The following is a 25,514-nucleotide window of genomic DNA, read 5'->3' as shown; positions in this document are numbered from 1 at the left end:
GAGTCAGAAAGTGCGCTACGAGCCGTTGGATAAGTACGTTATGTAGTGCGAGCGTCCGACTGGTGAGGTGGCTTTGATTTTAAGCAACAGAGATTAGCGAGCAGGATTTATTACTCGCCATCATGTTAATATTTTGGTACTAAGCTCCGGATTACCTGACGCGTGGAATTAAATCATTAGAATAGTTGGGTGGAGCATTGTGTAGGATATTCCTCTCTGATCATTGTTCGATCTGGTGGGTATATTAGAATATGTTTTCCAGAGCAAAGAATTCACGCCCTGGAGGTTTGTTCTATATAAATTGCTTTCCCTCCCAATTAACAATTTATATAAAAATTGTTTGGCCGTAATTTTTGTATGAAATATTTTTTCATCTTGATAATTTTCTAAGTAGATTTAAAATTTTCTATAAATTATTGACCCACTTAGTAATTTATATTTATAAATATCTAATTAGAATAGTAATTTTAGAACGACTAATTTAAAAGTGAATAAAATGTGTATAAAAAAAACAGGCAAAATTAAAGTAGTCAAAAACTCATGATGAAGCCTCATTGGTGGATGTTCTTCGAGGTAAGGCGATTTATGAAAATGAGACTGACGAAGAGCTATAATTTCGAAAATAATTCAAGATGTCAATAGCAATGAATAAATTGTACACGAGATAGTGCTATTTTTGCCTGTATAGAAGGGTCCATACTGTAACTCAATTAAATTTCGTTATGGATCAGGAGCAAATTATCTTACATGGCTAGCTAAAAAGCCAATGACTCAAATAATATAGCAAAACACACTCACACCAACAGGAAAGCTTGGCACCTGATTTGGCAAAACAAGGATTCGAATGCCAATAAAAAGACCTATTATCGTATCGTCTCTAACTTCAGGGTGTTTCAGCAATGCCATTATTTACCCCATCTTCCAATGGCTTCCCCGACCCTGATTTTATCACCAGCTTGGACACAAAATTTGAAGTTCGAAGATAGGCTGTCTTTCCCTGGTGATTCTGAAATTGGTGCTTGAAAGACGAGAACTACAGTGGATCCCATGTTAAATGCTGCCACCTGAATAGGGTGGAGCAAACTTACACTACTGCAAAACTGCATAGAAAAATTCTCACAGCATGGAAGCATACAAACTGAGAGAGTAATTACCTCTTCTCCCTTCTTGACCACCACACCAATGCCTTTGGGTTCATACATGCGCTCATCTGGGGGCTCCGACTGTAACCGCCAGTTTGGCCTATTTGTCTGCAACTCTGGTTCAATAAATAGCTGCAAACAGGAGTACCAGAGTAAGCAACTCAAGAAACACAAACTTTATACTGAATAAAAACACTTAGCAGATATAGGATAATAGGACTCTGGGAGGAGGTAATAAAATTTTGAATATTCAGCATCATAACAGAAGCACAGATTCTTCAGAAGCGTGTAGGGTTATAAAATGTTTACATTCTGAGCCATCGAGGTAGAGATCAGAGAATCCTATCATATGATAAGCAAATCCCTAAAGAACAACGATAGGAAGAAACCAGGAAGCTTTGGTTATACAATATAAACTATCAGATTAGTTGTATTCTTTATAGATTCTAGAACTTTTGATATAGGTTTTATAGAAAGAGGTCAACAAGAAAGTCCTTTTAAAATTTAAACTGAAGCTGGCTACATGGTAGCAGTAAAATAATGTCTGCCAGAAGCCAAAATAAGATAAGAGCAGAGACCAAAATAAGGTTCTGCAGAAGATTTTGTAGTCCAAATATGATCCTAGTGATGAGGCAAAGTTTGTTGTATGATGTTTTTGACAGGAAGATATAACATTCAGCAAGTAATCATAGGTCAAACCCATATTTGTATGACATGGGCATGATTGTTGATGCTAAAAGGCGAAAAGAGAAACCTTCCTTATTGTTTGCTCACACAAAATGGTCTATATAACAAAAAGTTGCTGACCACAATAATCAACTATTCTCAGACAAGCATAAACACAAGGAATGCCAGCACATAAATTAGCAGTGAAAGGGGAATCAATAACGAACTTTGATAGATCCAACATTGGTAGCACCAATTGCTGCAAGTGCAATAAAGCCTTCTTTCCATTGCCCTTCAAGAACCACCTAATGAGAGAATACAGTGACAAGTAAACTAAAAATGTCTTTAGAGATATATATATAATTTGTCAAAACAACCATAGATAAGTAATGAAGTCGAACTTTTAAATTTTAGCTGTGAAAAGTGAACAAAACAAGCAGGTGAGAGATTTGATTTTCATAACAAAAGGAATTAAGTATAATTTAAATGAAAACTACAATAAGAGAATGATGGCAACTTCTGGGAACAATATGTAATACCAGCTTCCAGAGAACATTATGCCAGATATTTAAAAAGAAAAGGAAAAACACTTGGCAGCTATACTATAGGATCCCTTTGCTGGTGCTTATCTAGCGTAGTTGATATAAATAGATAGATTAATGATTACTTTTTAAATATATTTTTAAATAAATAAAAGATAACAATGCCATCCAAAAAAGAGGAAGCAAAAAGCACAAAAATAACATATCTTGAAAACACAGAAGTACTTTAGATTCTTAGAAGATCCACTTATTTTCATTTTCTTGTTTTCTACTTCTTACTTCAATTATTGGCTTGACATCAACAACTACTACTGAGTCTTCAATCCAAGTACCCAACTACTTGGCTAGGCTGTGCGGATCATTTTCCTCTGAAAAGATTTTCTTTTGTCAGGCTCTCCAAAAAGCTAATATTCAATTATGTCTTTTTCCCAGAGCTTTCTCAGTTTCTCCCTGACAGTTATAATCTTCGCCTCCCTTTGAGAAGAATATCATGCATAATCGTTATTACCATGGAAACTAGACCGGATTTGATTGAATGGTAACTGAAAGACGTACTATAAATCTTGGCAAGATTAGCACCATATAACTTCTGTTAGGAAAGTAGTTTGATGCATAAAACATCATGTACAAAAGACAGGCATACAAGTTTTCTAACAAACTAGCAACTCAAGATGATAGTCATGTTTAATCTTCCTTACATGAACCAGAATGGAGAGTCAGAATTACCCTTTCATTTTCAACATACAGATTTCTGATAGTGCGTACAGCACGTTCATTCTGAGGAAAGAGATGGCCTGCAAAGGCATTACTATAATTAATATGGAAAAATGATGGTACACATGGAAGGTACACAAAAGAACATGGAGCATACAAGCAAATAAGGAATTTTTGAAGGGCATATCTGCAAAAAAACTCAATTTCGTTTTTTTAATCTTACTCCCCTTTGACCACCTTCTACTTGATTACAGGATGACTGAATCAATACATCAGTAACTTTTACATACATATCACAGGCAGAACTAACCCGGTACAAACTTCTCAACCTGGTACGAACTTTTACATATCACAGGTAGAACAAAACTTAATAAAATTGAAAAGCAGGAGAAGGGCAAGCCTACTTGCCTTTTTGCAAACCTATTCTTATAAACACATTGTTTATACTTGACAATTGATAGAAAACCTTGAGGACATAATGTAAGAACATGAGGCAAACACATTAGAATTGATTACCTGGAAAATGACGTCGTCTTAAGACATGCCAATCCACAGGGGAATGCACTCGATGATAATCACCTGGCTTTAAATATATGACACAATAAAAAATACCTTTCTTCACTCTGCAAAAAGGAATTTGGCGGAATAATTTTTCAAATGTCAAAGCAAGTTTTCTTAACTCAGCAATCATGCAAAGCAACGTTAATAACAGTTGATATTCTGAAGTATGGACTGCAAAAGGCAAGCAATGTGAGTATGACCATGTACAAGATTATAAGAAAGATTATCCTTTTGAATGCAGTAAAAACAAGAAGGCATCTCTTTCATTGATAGTTCAAAACAGTCACATTTTAACATTGGTAGATGTCAACCCATTTAGGTAAACATCTAAAAAGATGTGGTGTGGAAGTTTCTTGGATCCTGTACCTCTTTATAGTTTTGTGGATAAGACTCTGTAAGACGAGGCTGAGAGCATCTGGGTCCTAATATAGGTCTCTAATTATGCAGTATAAAATTGAAATAAAATAGAATCCTAGTTACTATGTTAATACTTAATACTATTCCCAAATATGAGATATTGTTGGACTGACTTCCTTGCGTAGTCTCATATACAAAACTATATCTAAGTTATACACTATTGCTTGACCACTGTGTTTTCCAAATTAGTTGCACCAAAACTGGAGAAACAAATGTAGATTTCTGTATCTATCAGACGAACAGACAGATAAAATCTTTTCTCGGTAACATATATTCAAACTGCATCTTGGTTTTCAGTCTTCTTCCACAGGTGAAAAACAATTTATCAAACTTCCAAATGAAGGTGCGATAAAAAAATAAAAATAAAAATCAAGTTGGCAAGTCAAAGCATGAGGCAACTTAAATGTTTAAAGAACAACACTGGCAAAGATATGAAAATCCATCTCAAGAAGAAGAGAAATACTGCATCGGTATAGGGTCTCGTAGTCTTGGCGAAGCCAATGAAACTCGCCACCATGATTTTGTATTTGAATCTTCCAGCATTGTCTCCTCAGAATGCTGATTCAAACTGTCCTCATCATTGACTGCCTCATGAAGGGATGAATTTGCACCAAGAAGTGAAGAAGCAGAATATGAAAAACCTTTGACCTGCTCAATCATAGCCCCTGGACCTTTAACCTCCCCAAGACGCAAAATTTTACCATCCACAGGGCTGACCTATAAATTAATTGGATAATATATAATTAAATGCAACTTTAAACATCATTACTATAAGATAACAAAGTACTACCTAATCTAACAGCTAGGTACCAGACAGTTCAGATCTGCATTGATAGGTCTGGATCCTTCCTTGAGGGAACGAACAAAGAATTCCTGTAAAGAAGCATAATCTTCCAGTGGCAGAGCAGCTTCTTCCAAATCTATAATGAAATTAAAAGATATGAACTTAAGTTTTAGAAAGCTTATCACAAAAACCTAAAACACAATGCCCAAGGAAAAACAGATCAAAAATCTCAAGTTACAAGGAGAACTTCACTCATACCGACCAAAAAATCAAAATGTTCACCGACCAAGAAATCAAAATGTTCATATTTCTGCATCAGTTATCTAAGCAATTGGTCTTTTTCTTTTCTTTCTTTTTGTCAAAGTGCGTTATACGTTAGCTACACTGAGATTCACATAATCAACCTTTAGTCATATTCCATTTTTTAAGATGAATCTTTTCTAATTTCTTCTAAATATATGACATATATACTTGCAAATAAACCTGCACACTCACACTTCCGTCTACACTACAAAATCCCTTGACTGCCTTCACCCCATGACCTCCTATTGGCGTGTACTAATTTGATGACATCCAAAAACATCCCATCAATGCAAATAGAAACAGTTTATGACATGCAACACTAGATGATGAATAGATGATATTATGATAATAATTACATGTAAGTATAATGTTATGTGAAGAGGCAAAAGAAATCTACCTGAATGAAATGCTCGAGCCCATGATTTGTAGATGAAAGGGCGCAACAACACTGGAACTTCCTATAAAACATTTAAAATTTAAGTGATAAAAATAGACAAGCTGGATCCTTTCCAAATATAACAACAAAAAAATAATAATTCCGATTAAGAAAGCACAAGTCTTAGAGAAAAGGTTCTACGAACTACAGTTGCAGGTAAGATATATTTCTGAAGCTTGCCACAACCCTTGCTATATACTGAATGACAATGATTGCTCTCAATGTGTCAGCAGGTTATCATAAGACGATTGAATGAAAACCAACCAATAAAACATCATGAAACATAATACAATTTATTCTTATCGTGCTACCTAACATGTACAGCCAAACGAATGAGAGACAACAAAGAAAAATATTATGAGAAAGAAACTAATGCGCGCAGCTGCAATGTCTGGATGTTAAAAGCTGAAAACAATTTCTAAACAGAATACACAAACCATTGTCATCAAGAATCCCCAAAATCTTGAAATAGATCGCAAGGGAAGAATCCTCAGGAATGCAGCCTGTAATTGACATGAACTTGATCCGTGAGTAAGCAATCGAAGTTTAAAAATAGAGAATATTTGCAAAGATAGTAAAATGGTTCTGCTACAGATATTACCTTCGTGTCTGGTAAAAGTTCAGGATCGATGCCTTTCTCCTTCATATCCTCTAGCTATAACGTTCAATCAGTATGCATAAGGTATAAATGTTAGAAAAAGGAATAGTTGTCAGGTTATGTTTTTGTCATACAAGATAAACCGACTAAACACTTTTTGAGCAAAGATGCATGCAAATCCACTCTTCAGATGGAGAAGGCATTATCTTGCACTTGCATGCATAAGCTCTTCCACCTTTCATTGTCCTCATTCATTTTCAAATTTAGATATTTATTTTTTATTTTTCTAAACTTCTTTTAATTTCTACATGCTCTTCTCATCCTCTATTTGGATCCATGATTAGAATAACAATTTAAAACAACAATTTTGTACAAATATGCAATTACATCAAAGGGGGTAGCTAACAATGTCCTGGAAGTAGGTTATCAAGAGTTTATTAATAATTAGATTGCAAGGACTTCAATAGCTCTAGTTGCAGGTTAGTCCTACGTCCATACTTCAGTTTGTTCTACCAGGCTTGGTCTGAATATAGCTTGCCAAAACCGAGGCCCGTGGACAACTGCACAAGTTCTGCCCATTTACCCCTTTATGCATTAAATGATTACATAAGAAACAAATTTACTTCTGAAACCCTAACACAACTTCGTTCGACTTACCAGTTCAAATTAACTAATAATAGTACTCACACTCTGGGCTTTCTTCGCCATCATTGCCCTTATCCCATTACCTATAGCAACAGGCAATCCCACCGTATCAACCTTTCTCCAACAACTTCCAATTAGTTGGGTTCTTCTTGATGACTTTTGAATATGTTCCTTTTTAAAATGACATTCCAACAGGACACAACTGATCCAAAACATTAGGGTTTAGTGTAACAATATAATGACTAATGCTTCATCTCATACTCTGCACAAACCTCTTCAATCTCCTTGATAGTCAATCCAAGGTATGAGAAGTAATAATTCTTTGAAAACACTTCTCCACCATTGTCAGCTTGTCTTCATTCAGCCTAAACTCACTAATTGGACACATCCACATTCAACCTTGGTTCCACTAAATTCTGCTAGTTTTCTATTCTTGAGATTATTTTTCTTAATCAAACACATTGACCCTATTCTGGAATCATTAGCCACAACTATGATATCAATAAATTCAAAGTTTATGCAAACATGCCTCTACACACTATTTGCGTGCTTGTCAAAGATCTCATTAACACTTCCCTTGCATAAATTAGATCAATAAAAAGTAATAAATACCTAAATCAAATGTCGTAAAACCACCAATCGCTGCAACAAGCATATAGACTACATCGTACCAGTATATGATAAGCACATGTCTGCACATGAAAAAGAAAGAATACAGGCCTTCTTGTCATCATACAGGCGCCGAGCATGGAGGATTCCAAGCATAAGAATCGTAGCCATTGTTGCACCCGGTACAAGGAGAAAGTTGCCTACAAGAATATCATAGGGTGAACAAGCAACAAAAGGAATATCATAGAGTGTACTAAGAAGTCACAGGATCGAACTTTGTCTTCCGCCTGCACCGCCTCCGGAATTTCCGGCGTTGAATGAGGAAGGAGTCGCGTGGAGGCTTCTCGAAAGAGTGGTAGGGCGGAGAAGGGCGGGGTAAGGGAAGCGATGGTGCCGGAAGTGGTGGGGCGGGAATAGAGGCCATCTAGGAGAAACCCTAAACCTCATTAAGCCTCCTTCTCTGGCAAATGGCGGCTTCTTGAAGAAGCGGAGAAGAGGGGAGAGAAAGGTGTGGGTTTTGGACAGGAGTGGCCTGCCGAGATCGACGGATTTTGTTTCCTGAGGCAGAGAAACACCGAACGCGACTGTTTTCGGCTTTAAAGGAGTTCGCTAGATAATTAATCCGTTCCGGCCCGTAAAATGGACGTGACTAACTATGTAATCACCATTTGTTAAACTTGTCAATTTTTGTTTCTTTACATAATTGCCATTGACAATTTTCTATATCATTTATTTGTTTAACATAATGGCCACTGAAACTTTAAAAATATCATAATTACCCATTACCCAAAAAATATTATAATTATCACCAAAATATACTGACTCTTTTAGAATTGTCACTATATTAGTTTTCAAAAAGTACTTTAAAAAATATTAAAATTAACAAATACATCTAAATAATTAGAACATTTACTTAAAGTTTAGAGTGTTAAATAAAGATCTTTATTCTATATAAAATAATTTTTTTCTTATATTATAGCATTTATACAAAATATTGGATAACTTTTAAAACTATTTTAAATAATTTATATATTAAAACAACTCCTTCTAACAAATGGTAGAAAAAGTTATAAAAATTTTGATGGTAATAGTACTATTTAAAATTTATATTGATAATTATGTAAAATATATCTTTTTATTTTTTTAGAAAGAGAAATATGGTCTTGTCAATTTAGATGTCTATTCCTCTGAAAAATATTTAAATAACACCGGTTTATACACTCGGCCATGCAACTTTGATAATCAAATCTTTACTAAGTGAACTATCGCAGCATTAAACACCTTCTCTAAAACAATCAAAGTGAAGAAAATATTTTATTTCTCGCGTATAATAATATTTTATTTCAAAAATAAAATATTCGTATATTTACTTGTATTCTGAATTCTGAAATAATTATATAATAATTATATTTGTTATGATATAAAGTGAAAAAAAATAAATATGAAAATATTTTTTTACTATATAATTATAAATACTCTTTGATTTGATATAAGGGAGATTGATAGTAGATATTAAATGTAAATTAATAATTTGATTAGTGTATGGTAGATATGTAATTTTAATAAATAGTATTTATATTGTGGAATTATTTTATTACGATGTTTAGTTATTATTTTAAAATAAAAATTAGAATCTAAAATTAAAAAAAAAGTTATTTTTAAAAAAAATGGGACTAAAAATAAAAAAAATACATATTCTATAATTGAATATTTGAATCCTGTCTCTTAACATTTTAGTCAAAGAAAAATTGGTAAAATGGAAAGCAATAAACTGAAAATATTCCTTAATAAAAGTAAAGCCAACAGCCAAACATCAATTTTTCCTCCGAATTAATCAATGCCACGATTGCTATATCTATGACGTACAGCTGGCGCTAGCTCCTCCACTGGCACGTGCGGGTTACTTTAACACGGCACCAAGGGCCACCGACATCAGCGCGGCACGCTGTCACATGAAAGGTCCACACGCCGACGCTCTATATAAGTAGTTAAGTACCCACTCACGTAGGCGGTAGGCAGACGTTTTGTATGTTTTGCAGTCGCAAGCGAGCCTTCTCCCCTCCGAGTTGGGGCAGACGACAGCGGAGGTGAGGTCGATAAGCTTCGCCATCCGATCGATCGAGGTCGGAGAAAAATGTTTCATCTCTACGTTCTTCTTACTCACTTCGCGATCTTTGTTTCTCATACAACAGCGATCTTTCACGCGTTCCATCTCAAATCCGAGCAGCAGGATTGAGATTTTTCGTCAGTTTTGGTACGATATAGGGTTTCTTCGATGCTTTTCGTCTCTTATTAGCTTATATCTCTTTCTTCTACGGAGGTTTATATTTGTCTCGATTTTCGATCCTTTTATAATGCGTTGTTCGTGACGAAATCTTGATCCCTTTCCTGTTGTTTATGTTTTCAGATTGAGTAACTTGATTTGAGACAAAACGAAGGAAATCGGATTTCTGTTATTTACCTTCCGATCTTTCAATCTCGTCTGGTAGCAATATTTTACTTGATCTATCTCAAATTCGAGTATATGAGCGCAGAAACCACGATTTCTTGTCAATTTCGGTCGAACTTAGATATTGTGTTTCGCAGCGGCTTATTTAGATATCTTCTCGTGGAGGGTTGTACATTGAACTGATTCTTTTGATCTTTGATCTTTCGATAAATTGTCGTATATGATGATCGTCCCTTTCTTGTTGTTGAGGTTTGGGATTGAGTAACGAAGAAAGTGAAATCGAGTTTCTTTGCCTTCCGATCCATCTGTGAGACTGTTATACATCTCTGTCGCTCTATCTCATAGTTGAGTATATGAGCACAGAACATAGGTCAATCTCTATTTTGGATCGGACAGGGTTCTTAATGTGCATCAGCTGTTTAGTTTCCCTTTCCAGGAGATTTATATGCTGAACTGACGATTTTGATCTTGGATCTTCCAATAACTCATAATACGTGGAAAAATTATTGTCTCTTCTTGTTGTATAGGTTTGTCGGTTGAATAGCTTCATCCGAAACGAAGCGAAAGAAGTAAGTATTATTTTCTCTGCTTCACTTTACAACATAGCACTCGTTAGCAATATCGTCTTTACTCCTATAGTCAGAAAAATGCAAGAACTCGCATGAGTTAGTGAAATTGAAATTGTTGCTACTTTTGCTATTCCCATGAGTTGAAATTACGGCAATTCCTTTTAGGATCTCTAAATAGTTACTGAGAGAAGGATGGAGAATTGCTTTTCCTGGCGTCATAATCTATCTGTCTAATTTCGTTCGTTTCTATATTCAAATATTTTCCAAGTGAAGAACGGACATTCACGCATCTCTGTTTTACAACTTCTTATGAAACTCAGAGATGACAAAAAACTTCTCTCTTTCTGTTGAGGTATTTTTATTGGACTTTCAAATGAGAAAAGGATGACTTGGGGCCTGTGCGACTTAGTTTGTGCCTAATCTGGTTGAAATTGCTAAGTCGGTTATATTTTCATATTAGTGATTCTTTCTCGTGTAGTTAATATCAACTAGGTATTGTGATAATATTTCCTCAATCTCATATTGCTTAAAATTGTAGCTACTGAAGTTTAGTGACAGGACTGCAGTGGAAAGTTGTTTTACTTTCTAGTTGCTTAGTTGTGCACAATTGGTGCATGTTTATTAGAACTTTGTGTTTGGATTTGCTTGTTTTGGTTATGATAGGATATCTAAGTATTCTAGGTTCATTTGGATTGAGTCTAGCTCCAGAACTAAAGTTATTCTCATTTGTTAAACTACATAGGGTATCTTAATGGGTTTGGAAATTTTGGTTATTTAGTTGTAGACTTGAAAATAGTGTTGTTATTATTACTTTTGATGCAATATAATAAAGTAATAAGTTTGAAAGATATTTTAATATCAAATGATCCAAATTATCAAATATCACTTATGAATTATAATTAATGGATAAAGAGATGAGAGAAGAGAGAAATGAAAGGGAGAGAAGATTGAAAAATGTGTTTGAATAGGTTGGCACTAAACCTATCTTTCACCTTTATCTAATATTTTGTTACTACACTAGTTTAAACTGCACTGAACTACTTTTAAAATATTCTTGAACTCAATTCAAACGCCACCGTATTTATTGAGATTTCTATAACTTATATGCTAGTAGAAAATGGCAAGTACCCCTATTACATATGCATATTTTTTTTTCTATATCTGTTGTAATACATATTCTTTACTTTTCTCTTTCTAGACTTTTAATTTTATTTTTCCTTATATTTATAATGTTTTTATGATGTTCCATTATCTCTTCATATCTTATATTTTTTTCTTTTTAGTGTTTTTTTAATCTCTTTTACCTTTTTTTTTCCATGAATAGATATTTTTTCTTATGGAGTTCCATATGTTTTTTCTTCAGTCAAATTAGTATTATACGATTCTTTTATTTAATAAAGTTGTGTAATAATTTAAAATTGAATCTTACTTGTTTGCCAGTTCATTCTTTTTTATATATTAATTTTTATTTATTATTTATTTTATTTTTATTTTATTTTTTCATTGATTTTAAGTCTTCTCGTTACTCCTTAGTATATTATTATCTTTATTTTTGACATTTACCCGTCTTTTATTTTCTTTTTCACTTTATGTTTTATTTTAATCTGAGTTTCCTTATTTATAGACCAGTCCTATTCTTATATATATATATATATATATATATATATGACATTCTTTTATTCAATTTTTGATATCTTAAATGTATTTTTATTTTTCCTAATCCATTTTTTTGATATATTCTATGTTTTAATTCTCTTATTCAATTTTTGATATCTTATATGTATGTACATATATATTGACATTCTTTTATTCAAGTTTTGATATCTTAGATGTATTTTTATTTTTCGTAATCCATTTTTTGATATATTCTATGTTTTAATTTAATCTTATTCAATTTTTGATATCTTATATGTATGTATATATATATATTGACATTCTTTTATTCAATTTTTGATACCTTAGATGTATTTTTCTTTTTTACTAATCCATTTTTTGATATATTCTATGTTTTAATTTACTCTTGTTCAATTTTTGATATGCTATATATATTAACATTCTCTTATTCGTGTTTCCATATATATTTTTTAATTTTATGTTATTGAACTTTTGATATATTATATATGTATATAAAAATTTCTTTTATTCATTTTTGATACGTTATATATATCCTGATTTTTCTCTTATTCAATTTTTGATATGTTCTTTTTTTCCATTATTTCAGTAGTTCATCTATGTTTTTTTTTTTCAATTTTTACTCTATTGTTTTTTCCTATGTGAACCAATTTCCTGCTATATTATATAATAGTGATTTAGATGCTAGACTTATTTGTTTCACTAGGTTGTTGATATTTTCTTGCTTATTTTTTCTCTTTAGCTTGCTGAGTTTTTATTTCACATATTTTCCCAGTTTAATTATACCTCGAAATTGATAATGTAAATTGATCATGAGTTCATTTTCTTTTGGTTATTGAATTTCTTCTCATATCATACACCTTATATACCCAAAGCTATTGCTAGTGTGATATTCAAAGCTCGCTTCATTATCCACATTCTCTAAATAAAAAGCTAATAGTTATAGGAGAAACTTTCTCCAAACAGGCCGGTGGAGTTGAAAGCGACGCCATATGTTAGCCATGCGGGCGTAAAAGTCTTCAATAGAGAATTGACCATGTCTGACCTTCTGAGCTTCGCGATGAAGCTGAAAGTGACGCATCAGACTCAACCGAACAAATCGGCGATTGAGATGGGCCCATATGGTTTGAGCAAAAAATAAGACCTAAAACTGAGGTTGAAACGATTGATCAACTTACAAGATGAGGTAAGTATAAACCTCCATGTCATGCAGGGCCCATTCATCATACTCCGGAGACGGAATCTCCGTTGAAAAAACCTTGGGTATATCAGACCTAGTGGAAGCCACAATGGTGGCCTGGATGATAGTGTGAAGGGGAGGACACCTATAGAGATTTCATCAATGTTTGATTTTTATTGGTTCTTGCATAGCTTGACTTAAGTTTTCTTTTATCGCTTAATATACTGAAGCTCCATTTTTCTGCACCTTAAGACATTGTGCAATCTTTGTTCAACATGGCAGCGAATGCTATTTCATATTATTATTCATATGTTTATCCCTCTTTCATCTATCATTTCTATAGGCCATTTCAGGAGAGAAAATTTCTGTAACTTAATGCATTCAAGTTTTCGACTTGATTTATGTTACTTGAAATAGGTAATAGACGATATCAAATCTTCGTTGATAATCACATAACATAAGGACTTGATACCAGGACTCAAGATCAGTAGCAATATCATTGTTAAATGTCACTTCGTTCACATTACTTAGAGGGGATGATAATTTTTTATGCTTTTGGACTGATGTTTACATCGTTTAATCCTTTGATATGCCTTATCTCATATTTAACATTTTCACTACAAAATAGGATGATTCAGTGGCAGAATCTTCGCCAAATGGATGCGGGAACTCAAAAGGAAAGGGAGTAATTTATTAAGAAAAATTATAACGAACGAAATGGAAATAAAAAGGAGTACAATATAATTTTTGGAGCGATTCTTGTTAATAAGTTTGACGAAAACCTAGTAATTTAGATCCTCAAGGATATAACAGAAATGCTAAAATTTTAAATTTTATTATTGATTCAATAGTTAATTATTATTATTATTTAAATATATTATCTATGATAATTATATTATTTTAATAATTTATCAAGTATAAGACATATATATTCTTTACCGAAACTAATATATATATATATATATATATCTGAATAGGAGTATTGATGTCTTTTAATAATTAATTTCGTGAAAGTTTAATTAAATTTTATCTCTTTAATTATTTTTTATTATTTATATATATCTCTTATTAGTTTAAGATTGATTTAAATTAAATTTAATAACAAAGATATAGAGAATTATATTTAAATTAAACTCTTATCTCCAAAAAATCAAACTTAATTTATTTAGTATTAAATGATATCTCTTATAATTAAGATATAATTATATCAATCATAATCATATCTAAAAAAGAAATCTTAACAGAAGAAACTTGTAATTCATAAAGTTAGGCCTATTTAATTAAATTTTATTGATTTTTTTTTATATAACGTGGTTTTGAAAACGGTATTAGATATGAAAATTGGTGACATTAAGATTATAAATTTTAGAGGATATTGAAGAATTTGCCTAATCTTTAAATATTATTAATTCTTTTTTAGAAATAACAATTTAATACTTATTGTGGAGATAAAATTAACTTTGATACCAATTTGATGTAAAATGTCTTGGACGATGAACAATAGTAACTAAACTAGAGAATCCTGTTCTTCAGTAACCAAACCCACGGAATTCACTAAGAGGTATGAGAATCTACCAACATGAGAAAATATAGAGGTCTCAAAATAATAATCATTTATTACTCTTTAACATAGTTTTACAAGCTTTTATTTACGCAAAAATTAAAAAAATATATACTAAAATATTTCTATTAGAAAAGTTCAAAGTGCCTAGCAGATAAAATATAAAAGCTCTCTCTCATAATATGTTATTCGGCCAAAGTATGATCGGTCGCTTTCTGTGAGATTTTAAACACCTATTTGACTTTGTAGCTATTATCGGACATTGTTTTAAAAAACATTCGCCTCTTAATGGTAGGCTTTCGCTTTAGATAGAATATAATTAAGAGGTTAGGGTTTGCATCTCATGTCATATTTTTATATTTACATTGACTTTGAAATTCAAAATTATTATACATGATGAATTACTAGGATTCAATTAGCTTGCTATATATCTTAACAAAAATACATTAGTATATTATTTAGATTGTAAGTATTAATATAAACTTCTTCTCTAACTATTATTTTTTTTGTTTGATTATTGTTTAACCATCTTGAATTATGGGTGCCTGTCTAGACACCTGCCTAGCGCCTAGGCGCTATATGATCTCGTGTGTCTATCTATTGCAAACTTTGTTACTAGATCAAGCATCCACATGTTGAGATAGACAATCTACTAGTATGATAAATGATCCTTGGATTTTTCCTATATCTCATATGCCTATTTTTGTTAAAGCTATTCATGTTCTTTGTCATAGGAAAGTGTTTTGATTTATCATCAATTAGGCCTGGGATTATTACAAAATTAAGGTTTGTTTTGGTCGTATTGTGTGAGGGGCTTGTCTGCGTCGTGCCCCTTATCTATGTTCCATGCTAATGATTCTTAAACTTAGGCCCCAAGTCCAGTGGTGACAATCACTGTTGCGTGGATCTCTCGGTTCCTTTCTGCAGTTGCATCATTTCGTTAAACCTTGATGGCTCTTTTTGCAATAAAGATGCTAATAAGTTAGTGTTAGTTACTTAGCTAGAAACTAAGATGGTCGCCCCATTTTCTTGGGAACCACATGCATTAGTGTAAATGAACTGTTACAAGCTGACATTGAAGCCCTCAAGCTGGCCCTTATTAACGCCAAACACCATGAGCAGGTTGCTATTGAAGCTGCTCATGAAATTCTTATCAAAATTATGCGCCATTGTTACGTGGCAGCTAAAACACATCTTCGGGGATCTTTCATCTTCTTTATTTTTATTATTTCAAGAAAGCTAACTAACCTGAGGATTGGTTAGCTAATATTGGAAGAGATCAAGGCTTTTCTTCAGCCTGGATAACATGAGGCATTTTTGAGCTTTTCTTTTAATGATAGGTGGTGCGGCAGTATCTCATTCGTTGGTGATAGATGAGAATAAAAAGATTATCCCCAAGGGCTGAGATGCTGCCAGGTCATAAAAGTGTCCGTGGAGGGGGCCCATGTTGCTTTAGTCCAAAATTGTCTAACAAGTAGGCCACCCATCTCAACGACCAGAAATTGCCAATGTCTCTATACTACGTCTAGGTCCAAGAGAACAGTATAAAATGGTTTAGATACGACCCTTTTGATGCCATTTATCCAGAATATATGGTTGTGATCCACTCTGTTTCACGCACAAAAAGTGGGTTGCTTTTTCTCATCTTGATCATGTGGCTAGAATGCCTACGGGCCTTCCCTAAATAAAAAAATAAAAATAACAAACAACAAAAAGAAAAAGAAAAAGGGTAGACCATGTGGCTAGAAAGGGATGACAGTCTTAAAAAGCTAAAAAGGGTGTGGTGTCACAAAGAATAGAACATTTATTTGAGAGGCTGGGAAAAGAGTCATCACCTCGAAAGGTAATTATTTCGGCTTTTGGGCCTTTTTACTGTGAACCTCGTTCTCCAACTTACTCTTTTCTTCAATATACATCGAACAAATTGCTTTATCTAAGCTTTCGTTCCGTTGTGAAATATTTTGTCAATAGTAGTAAAGTAATACATATTTTTTTCTTCTCTCTTCTTTTAACTAATATTATTGAAAAAATAACACTTCAATCAATTATTATTTTAATGTCTATCTCTTTCCTTTTTCTTTTTTATATCATCTGTCCATTATAAATAATATTTTAATTATTTATTTAAATTTTATGTAACTTTAAGTATAATTATTACCCACTATATTGGTTTACAAAGAAATATAAAATAGCTTATACTTGAATAAGATCTTTTATACTAGTATTAAAAATTACTAGTTACATTATATATACTCCATTACTACAATATTTATGTGCCACTAAATGTGATCCAACTATTTTTTTATAAAAAAATATACATTGTAAATCCTATGATTTAGATTTAGATCATTCTATGTGAGGGTAAAACACAACTAACTTTACTACATGTAAATATATATTATATTATATTATATTAACAATATACTTCAAGCTAATTCAAGTCGAGTTTAAGTGAGCTAAGTCTGGCTCGGCTCAACTTGTTTAGAGTTTGAACCGATAACAAGCTAGTTTGAAAGCACTAGAGTGTAATGTTAAGCTGTCACTGTAGTTTAGTTTTTGGGTTTTATCAATCTATGAAATAGGTAAGCTTGATTCCTTTGATGGAAATTGAAATTGATGTTTGGTAAATCTTTTATCATATCACTTAATATATGCATGTTTGAACTTATTATGTTTCGTTTTTCAAGAATTGGCCAATTGTTTAAACTAAATATGAGAACGACTAGTCTCTTTATTTAGCCCCTAATCTAGAAGTTTGTAATCGATAAGTGAATCCATGTAGTTTATTTAAGCCAATGGGTAATAAGTAGATTAGGTATGGCAAACCAATCCGGCATATATATATATATATATATATATATATATATTAGGTCAGGTTGAAGTTGATTTAGGTCCTTTGCTATATAGAATTAATCATACGATATACTTATTATTATTATAAAGGGTTAGACGGTTTCCATGGAGTGATGAAGTCATGTTTTCCAAATGTGAAATCGATCGTAAGATTGCCTAAAATTAGTAATCGTAGATTTCATGATATAACTATCGAGATGATCATCTAAATTAAAATTCTTCTTTAAAAAAAAGAATAATTTAAAATCTTTCAGGATAATTTGAATTAAATTGAGAGATAAATAATTTTCATTTTCTAGTGTAACTATTTATTGTATGATAAGTGAAAGCATCCACTATTTACACTTTATGACTTTTAAGAATTGGCATTGCTCATTTGCTATTCCTTTCACTAACTTGTACCTCTTATATGCTTCCCTATTTTCACCCTCTACCCAAATTCCCCAAAATTAGTGGTAATCCAAAATCACCGGTGACCGAACCCGCACCTCAAAAGGTAATTGTAGATAGTTGGTTTCTATTGAATCATTCGGCACGTATCATAAGTTTTGTGTTTTTCTTTCCAAGTAGTTACTTGGTTTTTTTCTTAGATCGATTGGAGATTTGGGATATCTACAGTAACGCACGGTTTTGATAGCCTAGATGAATCTATAGGAATTTGAATTTTCTCGGGAAAATTTATTGGCAAATAATTAAGTTAAATATCTTTCTAAAAGTTATATTCTAAAAGTTACAATCATAGCACAAACTGCTATAAGAGTTTTCATACCCGGTTTAAGATTATGTGCTCCTAACTATCTGATTGCACGTTCTTATCTTTTTTTTAGACTTTAAACAGGATAGATATAATATAACTAGGCTTTGATTATACGATATATTAAGTTTAAATTTGATTCTTTATCTCTATATGAGATAGAATTTAATTTAAATTGATTATCTACCTTTATCCATTTTTTAATTTTAGTTTAAATTAATCGTAACTAATAATATATAGAAGTAATTAAAAATATTTTTTGGTGATATAATTTAATTAAACTTTTATCAAGATAATAATGAAAAGATATAAATACTCTTATGCTAGTGTGTGTGTATATATTACTATTTGTTAAGGGTATATATATCTTTTGTTGATTAAATACTAAGATAATTTTTCAAAAATAACATGAAAGATATATACAGATATGAAATTTAAAAAGTACACATAAAGAATCTTTTCAGCGTTAAATAAGATATTTTAGAAGTATATATATACAAATATTAATTTTAGAGTGTTATATATACAGATAAGATATTTTTGGAAGAATATACATGTAAAGAAAAACTAAATCATGCTATAGGAACTGTTGCGGCAGTCATTTTTTAAAACTGAAATCATAATTTAAAAATAATTAATCACATGTTGAATTGGATATAGTATTTAAGTCTTTAGTGTTTCTATTATATCAATTGTTCGATTTTCTTTTACTCGAAGAAAGATAGATATGAAAGATAAGGAATAAGAGCTAATTTTATAATCATAGAACATTTTACCTAGACGAGTGTTTTGGATCAAAATTTAAAAAAATAATATTTTATTTCTTTTAAAGAATAAATTCCACTCCCACCTCAATTTTTTATCATTCACTCCTTTCCCGGTCCCTCTCTCCCTTTTCTACCACCATTCTTCTCCTCCACCTACCACCACCTCCTCTTCCTCCCGTCACCACCATAGCCACCACCTTCTCCGCTTCCTCTTTCTCCCACCACTTTCTCCTCTTCCTCCTACCACCACCACCTTCTCCACTTTTTCCTCTCTTTCAAAATCTTCCCTTTATGTCCGAGAACCCAATATAAATTATTTATAGGCCTGACCCGAAGGGAGGGAAGAAACTCGCGGTGTGCTCGACTCCGAGTCCGTTCGAACGCACGGGATGAAGTGATCCAAAATTACTGCTCAAAACTCTAATAGGTGTCGATCCGTTAAACACGGCCATGCCACCCCTCCTTTCATACTTTAAAAGAGGCCCCAAGTGGAAAATAACATTGAGGCAACCTTCCTTTAACCTCCTTTATTATGAGGTGCAGATGATCTTTTAATTTTCTCCACCCTTAGCTAGCTGTCACGTCATCAATCTTATCTATTGTGCTTGTGCACTCTCGAAATTTTTATTTTTATTTTTATTTTTAAAAAGAAGAGGTGGAAGTGAAAGTGAAAACTTAATGAATTTTCAAGTTACATAATCTCTAGGCAAAATAGTGTAGAGGTCGTATGTCAGTGATTTATCTACGGTTGTAGAAGAAGAAAGTAGGCTGCCGTCAACCTATCAATTACCATAACCGTGCCATCTTGATCCCGCATCTTCTCTAATCGGCACAGCTATCTTGGAATCAATTCATTTCCTCTTTAGGTGACCACCCTCTGGGCTCTGGGCCCTGGCCCTGGGCCCTATTGTTCGACGTGTCCACCGCTATCCTTATTCCGGATGCCTCTTTTGCCACGCAATAGTTTCTTTGGGTCCCACTTTATTCATTACCCCCGCAAGTCTTGCAAACTTTCCGCATTTATGGTGGCCACCCTGCGTCTCAACTGTCAGGAGCTGATGGGCGAAAACTAAAGGCTGGTATGTAATTGTTGCTTACTCGTCACAGTTGTAGGAAAGTTTCTGAAACAAAATTTATACTTACATAATAGAAAGAAGAAAAAAAGAGGTATTGACAAAGAAACGTATATGAAACAAGAGTAAAATACACCTACATGACTACAACTCTGTCACACTTTACTTTGTTTTCCTATTAAAAAAAATATACTCTGTCAAAACTTTTTTTTTTTTCCTTCTCCTTTTTGCGCTCTAAATATAATATCTTTCAGGCGCAACTTTAATTTCCATATCTGTGACCTCCAATAGCCTGCAGTTGCTTTCCCATCTTAGAACGCAGGAACTCCTAGTCCACATACCCCAACTTTCCAAGCTTATGGTGTTTTCCCTCACCACCCCAACCTCCAATGGCCAGCCCCCAAATAAAAAGGTGGCAAGAAATCCTCCACGTAAGAAAAGCTAAGAATCGCTCATATCTCTTCCTTGCCTCTCATTGGCCTCCCACTCCCTCCCTTCCCTAATAAGTATCAAGCCACACAATCCATTTCGACTCCTGCCTATCTCCCCTTCCCTCCCCTCCCGAACCACATTGACTGCCGCCATGTCATCATCCGATTTAAACCACCGTATGCCTCAAAACTTGCAATTCTACGGCCATGACATGGCCACTTGGTTCCTCGACGAACCCTGGGCAGTGGACCCGCAGCAGCCTCCTCCTCTGCCTGTGTCAAAGCTGTATATGAGCAGCTTGGGTGAATCTGCTCATCTGAATCATGGAACGACGAACGACGATGCTTCTTCGAGTAAAAGAAGTTTTGCGCCGCCGCCGACCTTCCCGGCGTCAGCTGAGAGTTTTGGCATCGCACTGGCTGCGCCAAGTGCCACCAGCGTGAGTGGTTCGGTCTTGATCTGTTTGGCGATACGTACTTTTGTACGCATTTGTAGTTTTTCTTTCATAAATCTATTTGAGGAGTTTCTGATAGATGCTCTAATTTTTTGGGTGAGGAAATTGACGAGTGATTTGATTTTAGTCTTGACAGAATTTGGATGGGAATGAGAGAGATCGATTTGTCTACTTAAGCCGTAAAACTTTTGTGAGTGGAGTGTGAATGGGAGAGAAATAGCTGATAGATAGAATGAGAAATTGGATTGCGACATATACAATTTGTGCTAATTCTACTGCCACAGTCCTCGGTTAGTGAACTAGTAGCAAGAAGTTTTGTTTAGTCATTTCTCTCTCATATATCCATATGCTATTTTATAGGGATTTTACTTGGATTTTTTTACCGAGATTTTCCAGGCTTTTCCTTGTGCTTCAAACATACAAATGTCACCTTATTCCTCGTTCTTTGTCAAATTATAAATATCACCTGCTTAAACTTTTAGGATAGTTAGTAAATTAATACAAAATTAAATTAAAACTCATGAGTTCAAATCTTCTTATACTTATTTTTGTTTGAAAAATATAAAACTAGATTCATTTGGATTATATCCAATTTTTAGACTATTTTTAAAAAAAATATTATATATATATATATTGTTATTAAGCTTTTAAGTTAACATTACTTTGTCTTTCCTAAATGTCATTGTAGATACCATTGTCCAACATTGATGCTCCGAGTGGGAGTGATACCATGGCTACAACCCAAGCGGACCCAACTACTGAGCGCGAGGCCAAGGTGATGAGGTATAAAGAAAAGAGGAAGAGGAGAAAGTACGAGAAGCAAATTCGATACGCTGCGAGAAAAGCTTACGCCGAGGTGAGACCAAGGATAAGAGGGCGTTTTGTTAAGATTCCAGAGACAAGTGAGCCTACACCTACGCCTGAGTCTCCTCGTTATGACTCAAATAAGCTTAATCTTGGATGGTGCAATTACTGGTAGGCGTTAGTAATTAAACTATGGAGACTCTAACGTCAACGTAATAAGTATATGATAGTTAATTAGTTGGCTGTTAGTTGTTCTTACCTGCCTCCCTAGTACTAAATGAGGTGGTTTTAGAATAATTGATAGAGTAAGAGAGTTCCAGGAGTGTGAACTTGTTGCGAGTTAGGTGTTTATAATTGTGTGTTGGTCGATGAGAAGTGAGAAAAAAATATAATAAAATCACTTCTAATAAATACTTATAATATATTAGCATTTGATAAAAATGAGTAATGATTTTGATTAATGATGCAATATATAAAATACGAGGCATAGCATTGTCTCTTTTTAGATAGGAAGTAAAAAGTGAGAAAAGTTAAATAAGTTTAGGGAAGTAGATAACTAAATTTACACTCCATTTTTTTTTCATCCAAATACTTTACTTTTAAGTGATTATTTTCTTTTCTTACCCTTCTAAAAAAAAAGAACTTTCGCATTGTAATTGGCATAGGTTCTTAAAAGAGCAGGTTGCATGAATTTTGTATAACCGAAGTACGTGGCGTTGTTTTACCGAAGGGTTTAAAATATAATTATGACCTAATTGATATCGCTCACCTTCCGATATGATTGTACATATATTAACTAATTATTGGCTTAAAATGCAAAATATAGAGGTTTGAGTTATTAGCTGAGGCCTTAACTTTTATTTACGTTTTCACTTATTCTAATTTACTATGAGATAATTCCTGTATCTAATCCCCATCGAATTGGATTCACTTATTCTCATTTGGTCACTAATAAATCAGTTTCAAGAGGTTGGTATTGTATTTTAGCCGTTCTTTATAATTTATGATTCAAAATAATCCAATGCATCAAGGTAAAACCTTCAACTCACCTTAAAATTATGGCTTAATCTGAATACAATTTTGCTGTCGTAACAGCTAAAAGAAATGCTTAACTAGAATGCCATATGTGATGGGATTATAATTTCTAATACGAAAATACTTTATATTCTTTATTAATATATTTTTACATAGTTAATTATGTCAAATTAATAACTTATAACATGGCTTAATCATTAAGATTAAGCCAAATGTTGCGGGAACCTTTTGATTTGGTGGATCCGACGTCATCACCGTTCATCTAATGAAGTATGATCTTTTGCACGAGATCTAAAGAGCACCAAAACCTCCGACTGTGGTTGCTAAAAACCCTAGGCGCACGCGACGCAGTAAAACCAACGGCCAGGATCGGTCCGATCTAATCGAACGGTCCTGATATATCGCATCTAAGACCTCGCGCTCTTATAACCTCCTCTTCCCACCGCACAAGAGCCGCGCACCCAGACCCTAAAGAGGAACTCGGCGGAGAGGTTCTTCGGATCAATGGGTAGGTTTTCAATCCCTTTTCCTCTTACGATGCCATTTCGCTGTTCGATCCATCTCTCGCACGATTCTTGGTCGATCTATCGATCGTTTGGTTGCTTTTGAAGGGGCGTACAAGTACGTGTCGGAGCTATGGAGGAAGAAGCAATCGGACGTGATGAGGTTTCTGCAGCGCGTGAGGTGCTGGGAGTACCGGCAGCACCCCTCGATCGTGCGAGTCACGAGGCCGACTCGCCCCGATAAGGCGCGGCGATTGGGATACAAGGCGAAGCAGGTACTAATGTTATCTTATGCGCATGGATCTTGGTATATACATATATATATTGGTTAATCTCGTACCACTCGTAGTATATTTGATGCATAGATTGGTTTTAGTGTTCCTCCTCTGTTTGGATTGAGATTTGTAATTTTTTGATATATGTTACCTTGAAAATGTGATGCCTATGGAATTGATGCTGAGATCCATTCTCTAGTTAATGAAAGAAGCTTCTTGAGGTTTAGATTTTCGAACTGCATTAACTCTCTACTACAACTCGAGGACTTTTATGCATCTCGAAGCTAGATTATCTGGAAATAATTCAAGAAACAATTTGTGCTACCTTTATTGAGCTTCTACTGTCGAATGCTTTCCAGCGTAGTCGTCGTTAGCATATGTATATTAGGATGATGACAGTAATTTTGCAACTGGACTGTTAACGTTATCCTTGCATCTGTAGAACCTGTGCTGCATCTTTGTTCGATTGATTCTTTATGTTGGAAGCCTTTGTTATTCTATCCCGTCTAACTCATAGTCTGATCACCTCAATTTTCTTCTGTGAACTCTAGTTCAAGCGAGAAAATCCAGCAGTTTATTGTTTTCTTCAATTTGCTTTGAGAAGTCTGTCAGCCATTTTGTTAAAGGGCCTGTCAGTAAGTTTATGTAAATATTCCATGAATGAATATTTATGTGTAATGTCCACGTACTTTGCATGGTGAGCTTTGATGCCAAGGAAGATCTATCATTTCCATATCTTTTTAGTTCACAAATTATGACTTTCTTGTAATTTTCCCGTTTTTGAGGTTAATTTTTTGTGTGTGTGGATGTATGTTATACCTTGCTTTTGATGCTTCAAGACTAGAGCTTTAAGAGATGTTTTGTTTATGCATGCAGGGATATGTGATCTATCGTGTTCGAGTTAGGCGTGGAGGCAGGAAGAGGCCTGTCCCGAAGGGTATTGTTTATGGGAAGCCCAAGAATCAGGGTATCACACAGCTAAAGTTCCAAAGAAACAAGAGGTCAGTTGCCGAGGAAAGAGCTGGTAGGAGGTTGGGTGGTCTGAAGGTCCTCAACTCATACTGGCTCAATGAGGTTAGTAGATTTGCATTACCAATTACTTCTGAGAAAGTAATTTTTTTGAAAGGAGAAGATTCTTAGAAAACACCTAATTTCCTTCAATTGTAGCTCTTATGTACTAATTGCTTTGGATTCTTCTGTTTATTTTGTTATTTAGTTTGTTTACTGCCAGGCATTCAATCAATTGTTTGTTTTTCTTTATCTCCATGGCAGGATTCAACTTACAAGTACTATGAGGTTATTCTTGTTGATGCTGCTCACAATGCTATCCGCAACGATCCTCGCATCAACTGGATCTGCAAGGGTGTTCACAAACACCGTGAGCTTCGTGGACTCACTTCAGCTGGTAAGAAGTACCGAGGTCTGCGAGGCAAAGGCCACCGGAACCACAAGGCAAGGCCGTCCCGAAGGGCAACTTGGAAGAGGAACCAGACACTATCCCTTCGCCGATACCGCTAAGCTTCTTTGCTTGGAGGATTGTTTCTCTAGATTTTGCTTAATTCAGACTCTGATAGTTATTCAGCATCGATTTTGTTACCATTGTTTCAAGCAGCTGTTGAACTCCAAAAAATGTTTGCTTTGCCTCTGAATATTTCATGAACTTTGGCGATCTTTCTCTGTAATGGAATTGTTAGTCAGATTTCTCGCACTCGCTATTGTATTGCTCTATTGGGATTGCTTCGCTTTGTGATCCTAA

General features: G+C 33.9%; 3 protein-coding genes and 1 long non-coding RNA gene across 4 annotated transcripts; 3 read left to right on the top strand and 1 right to left on the bottom strand.

Moving 5' to 3' along the window:
* Window positions 1–658: 658 nt before the first annotated feature.
* LOC140767358 (phosphatidylserine decarboxylase proenzyme 1, mitochondrial) lies at window positions 659–8,021 on the bottom strand. Its single transcript, XM_073107226.1, has 12 exons — window positions 7,693–8,021; window positions 7,529–7,617; window positions 6,167–6,220; window positions 6,003–6,068; window positions 5,527–5,587; window positions 4,853–4,962; window positions 4,506–4,759; window positions 3,581–3,687; window positions 3,077–3,144; window positions 2,036–2,113; window positions 1,155–1,274; window positions 659–1,064 (listed from the first exon to the last, which is right to left on the bottom strand). Exons 1-12 carry the CDS (start codon window positions 7,862–7,864, stop codon window positions 906–908), a joined length of 1,338 nt encoding a protein of 445 aa, XP_072963327.1. The 5' UTR covers window positions 7,865–8,021; the 3' UTR covers window positions 659–905.
* A 1,420-nt stretch (window positions 8,022–9,441) lies between these two features.
* Window positions 9,442–13,675, top strand: LOC140766764 (uncharacterized). Its single transcript, XR_012105498.1, has 2 exons — window positions 9,442–10,435; window positions 13,034–13,675. It is a non-coding gene; the product is annotated as an uncharacterized lncRNA (long non-coding RNA).
* Window positions 13,676–20,271: 6,596 nt separating this feature from the next.
* On the top strand, window positions 20,272–23,193 carry LOC140766762 (uncharacterized). Its single transcript, XM_073106389.1, has 2 exons — window positions 20,272–21,126; window positions 21,830–23,193. The coding sequence occupies exons 1-2, from the start codon at window positions 20,839–20,841 to the stop codon at window positions 22,118–22,120; spliced, it is 579 nt and encodes a 192-aa protein (XP_072962490.1). The 5' UTR covers window positions 20,272–20,838; the 3' UTR covers window positions 22,121–23,193.
* Window positions 23,194–23,345: 152 nt separating this feature from the next.
* On the top strand, window positions 23,346–25,466 carry LOC140766761 (large ribosomal subunit protein eL15z-like). The gene is made up of 4 exons (XM_073106388.1): window positions 23,346–23,488; window positions 23,592–23,758; window positions 24,635–24,832; window positions 25,031–25,466. Exons 1-4 carry the CDS (start codon window positions 23,485–23,487, stop codon window positions 25,274–25,276), a joined length of 615 nt encoding a protein of 204 aa, XP_072962489.1. The 5' UTR covers window positions 23,346–23,484; the 3' UTR covers window positions 25,277–25,466.
* The last annotated feature ends 48 nt before the right edge of the window (window positions 25,467–25,514 follow it).

Source organism: Typha angustifolia, chromosome 9, assembly GCF_048772165.1.
Source record: "Typha angustifolia cultivar Huaian chromosome 9, ASM4877216v1, whole genome shotgun sequence".
Lineage (NCBI taxonomy): Eukaryota > Viridiplantae > Streptophyta > Magnoliopsida > Poales > Typhaceae > Typha > Typha angustifolia.
This window is presented reverse-complemented; position numbering and strand designations above follow the sequence as displayed.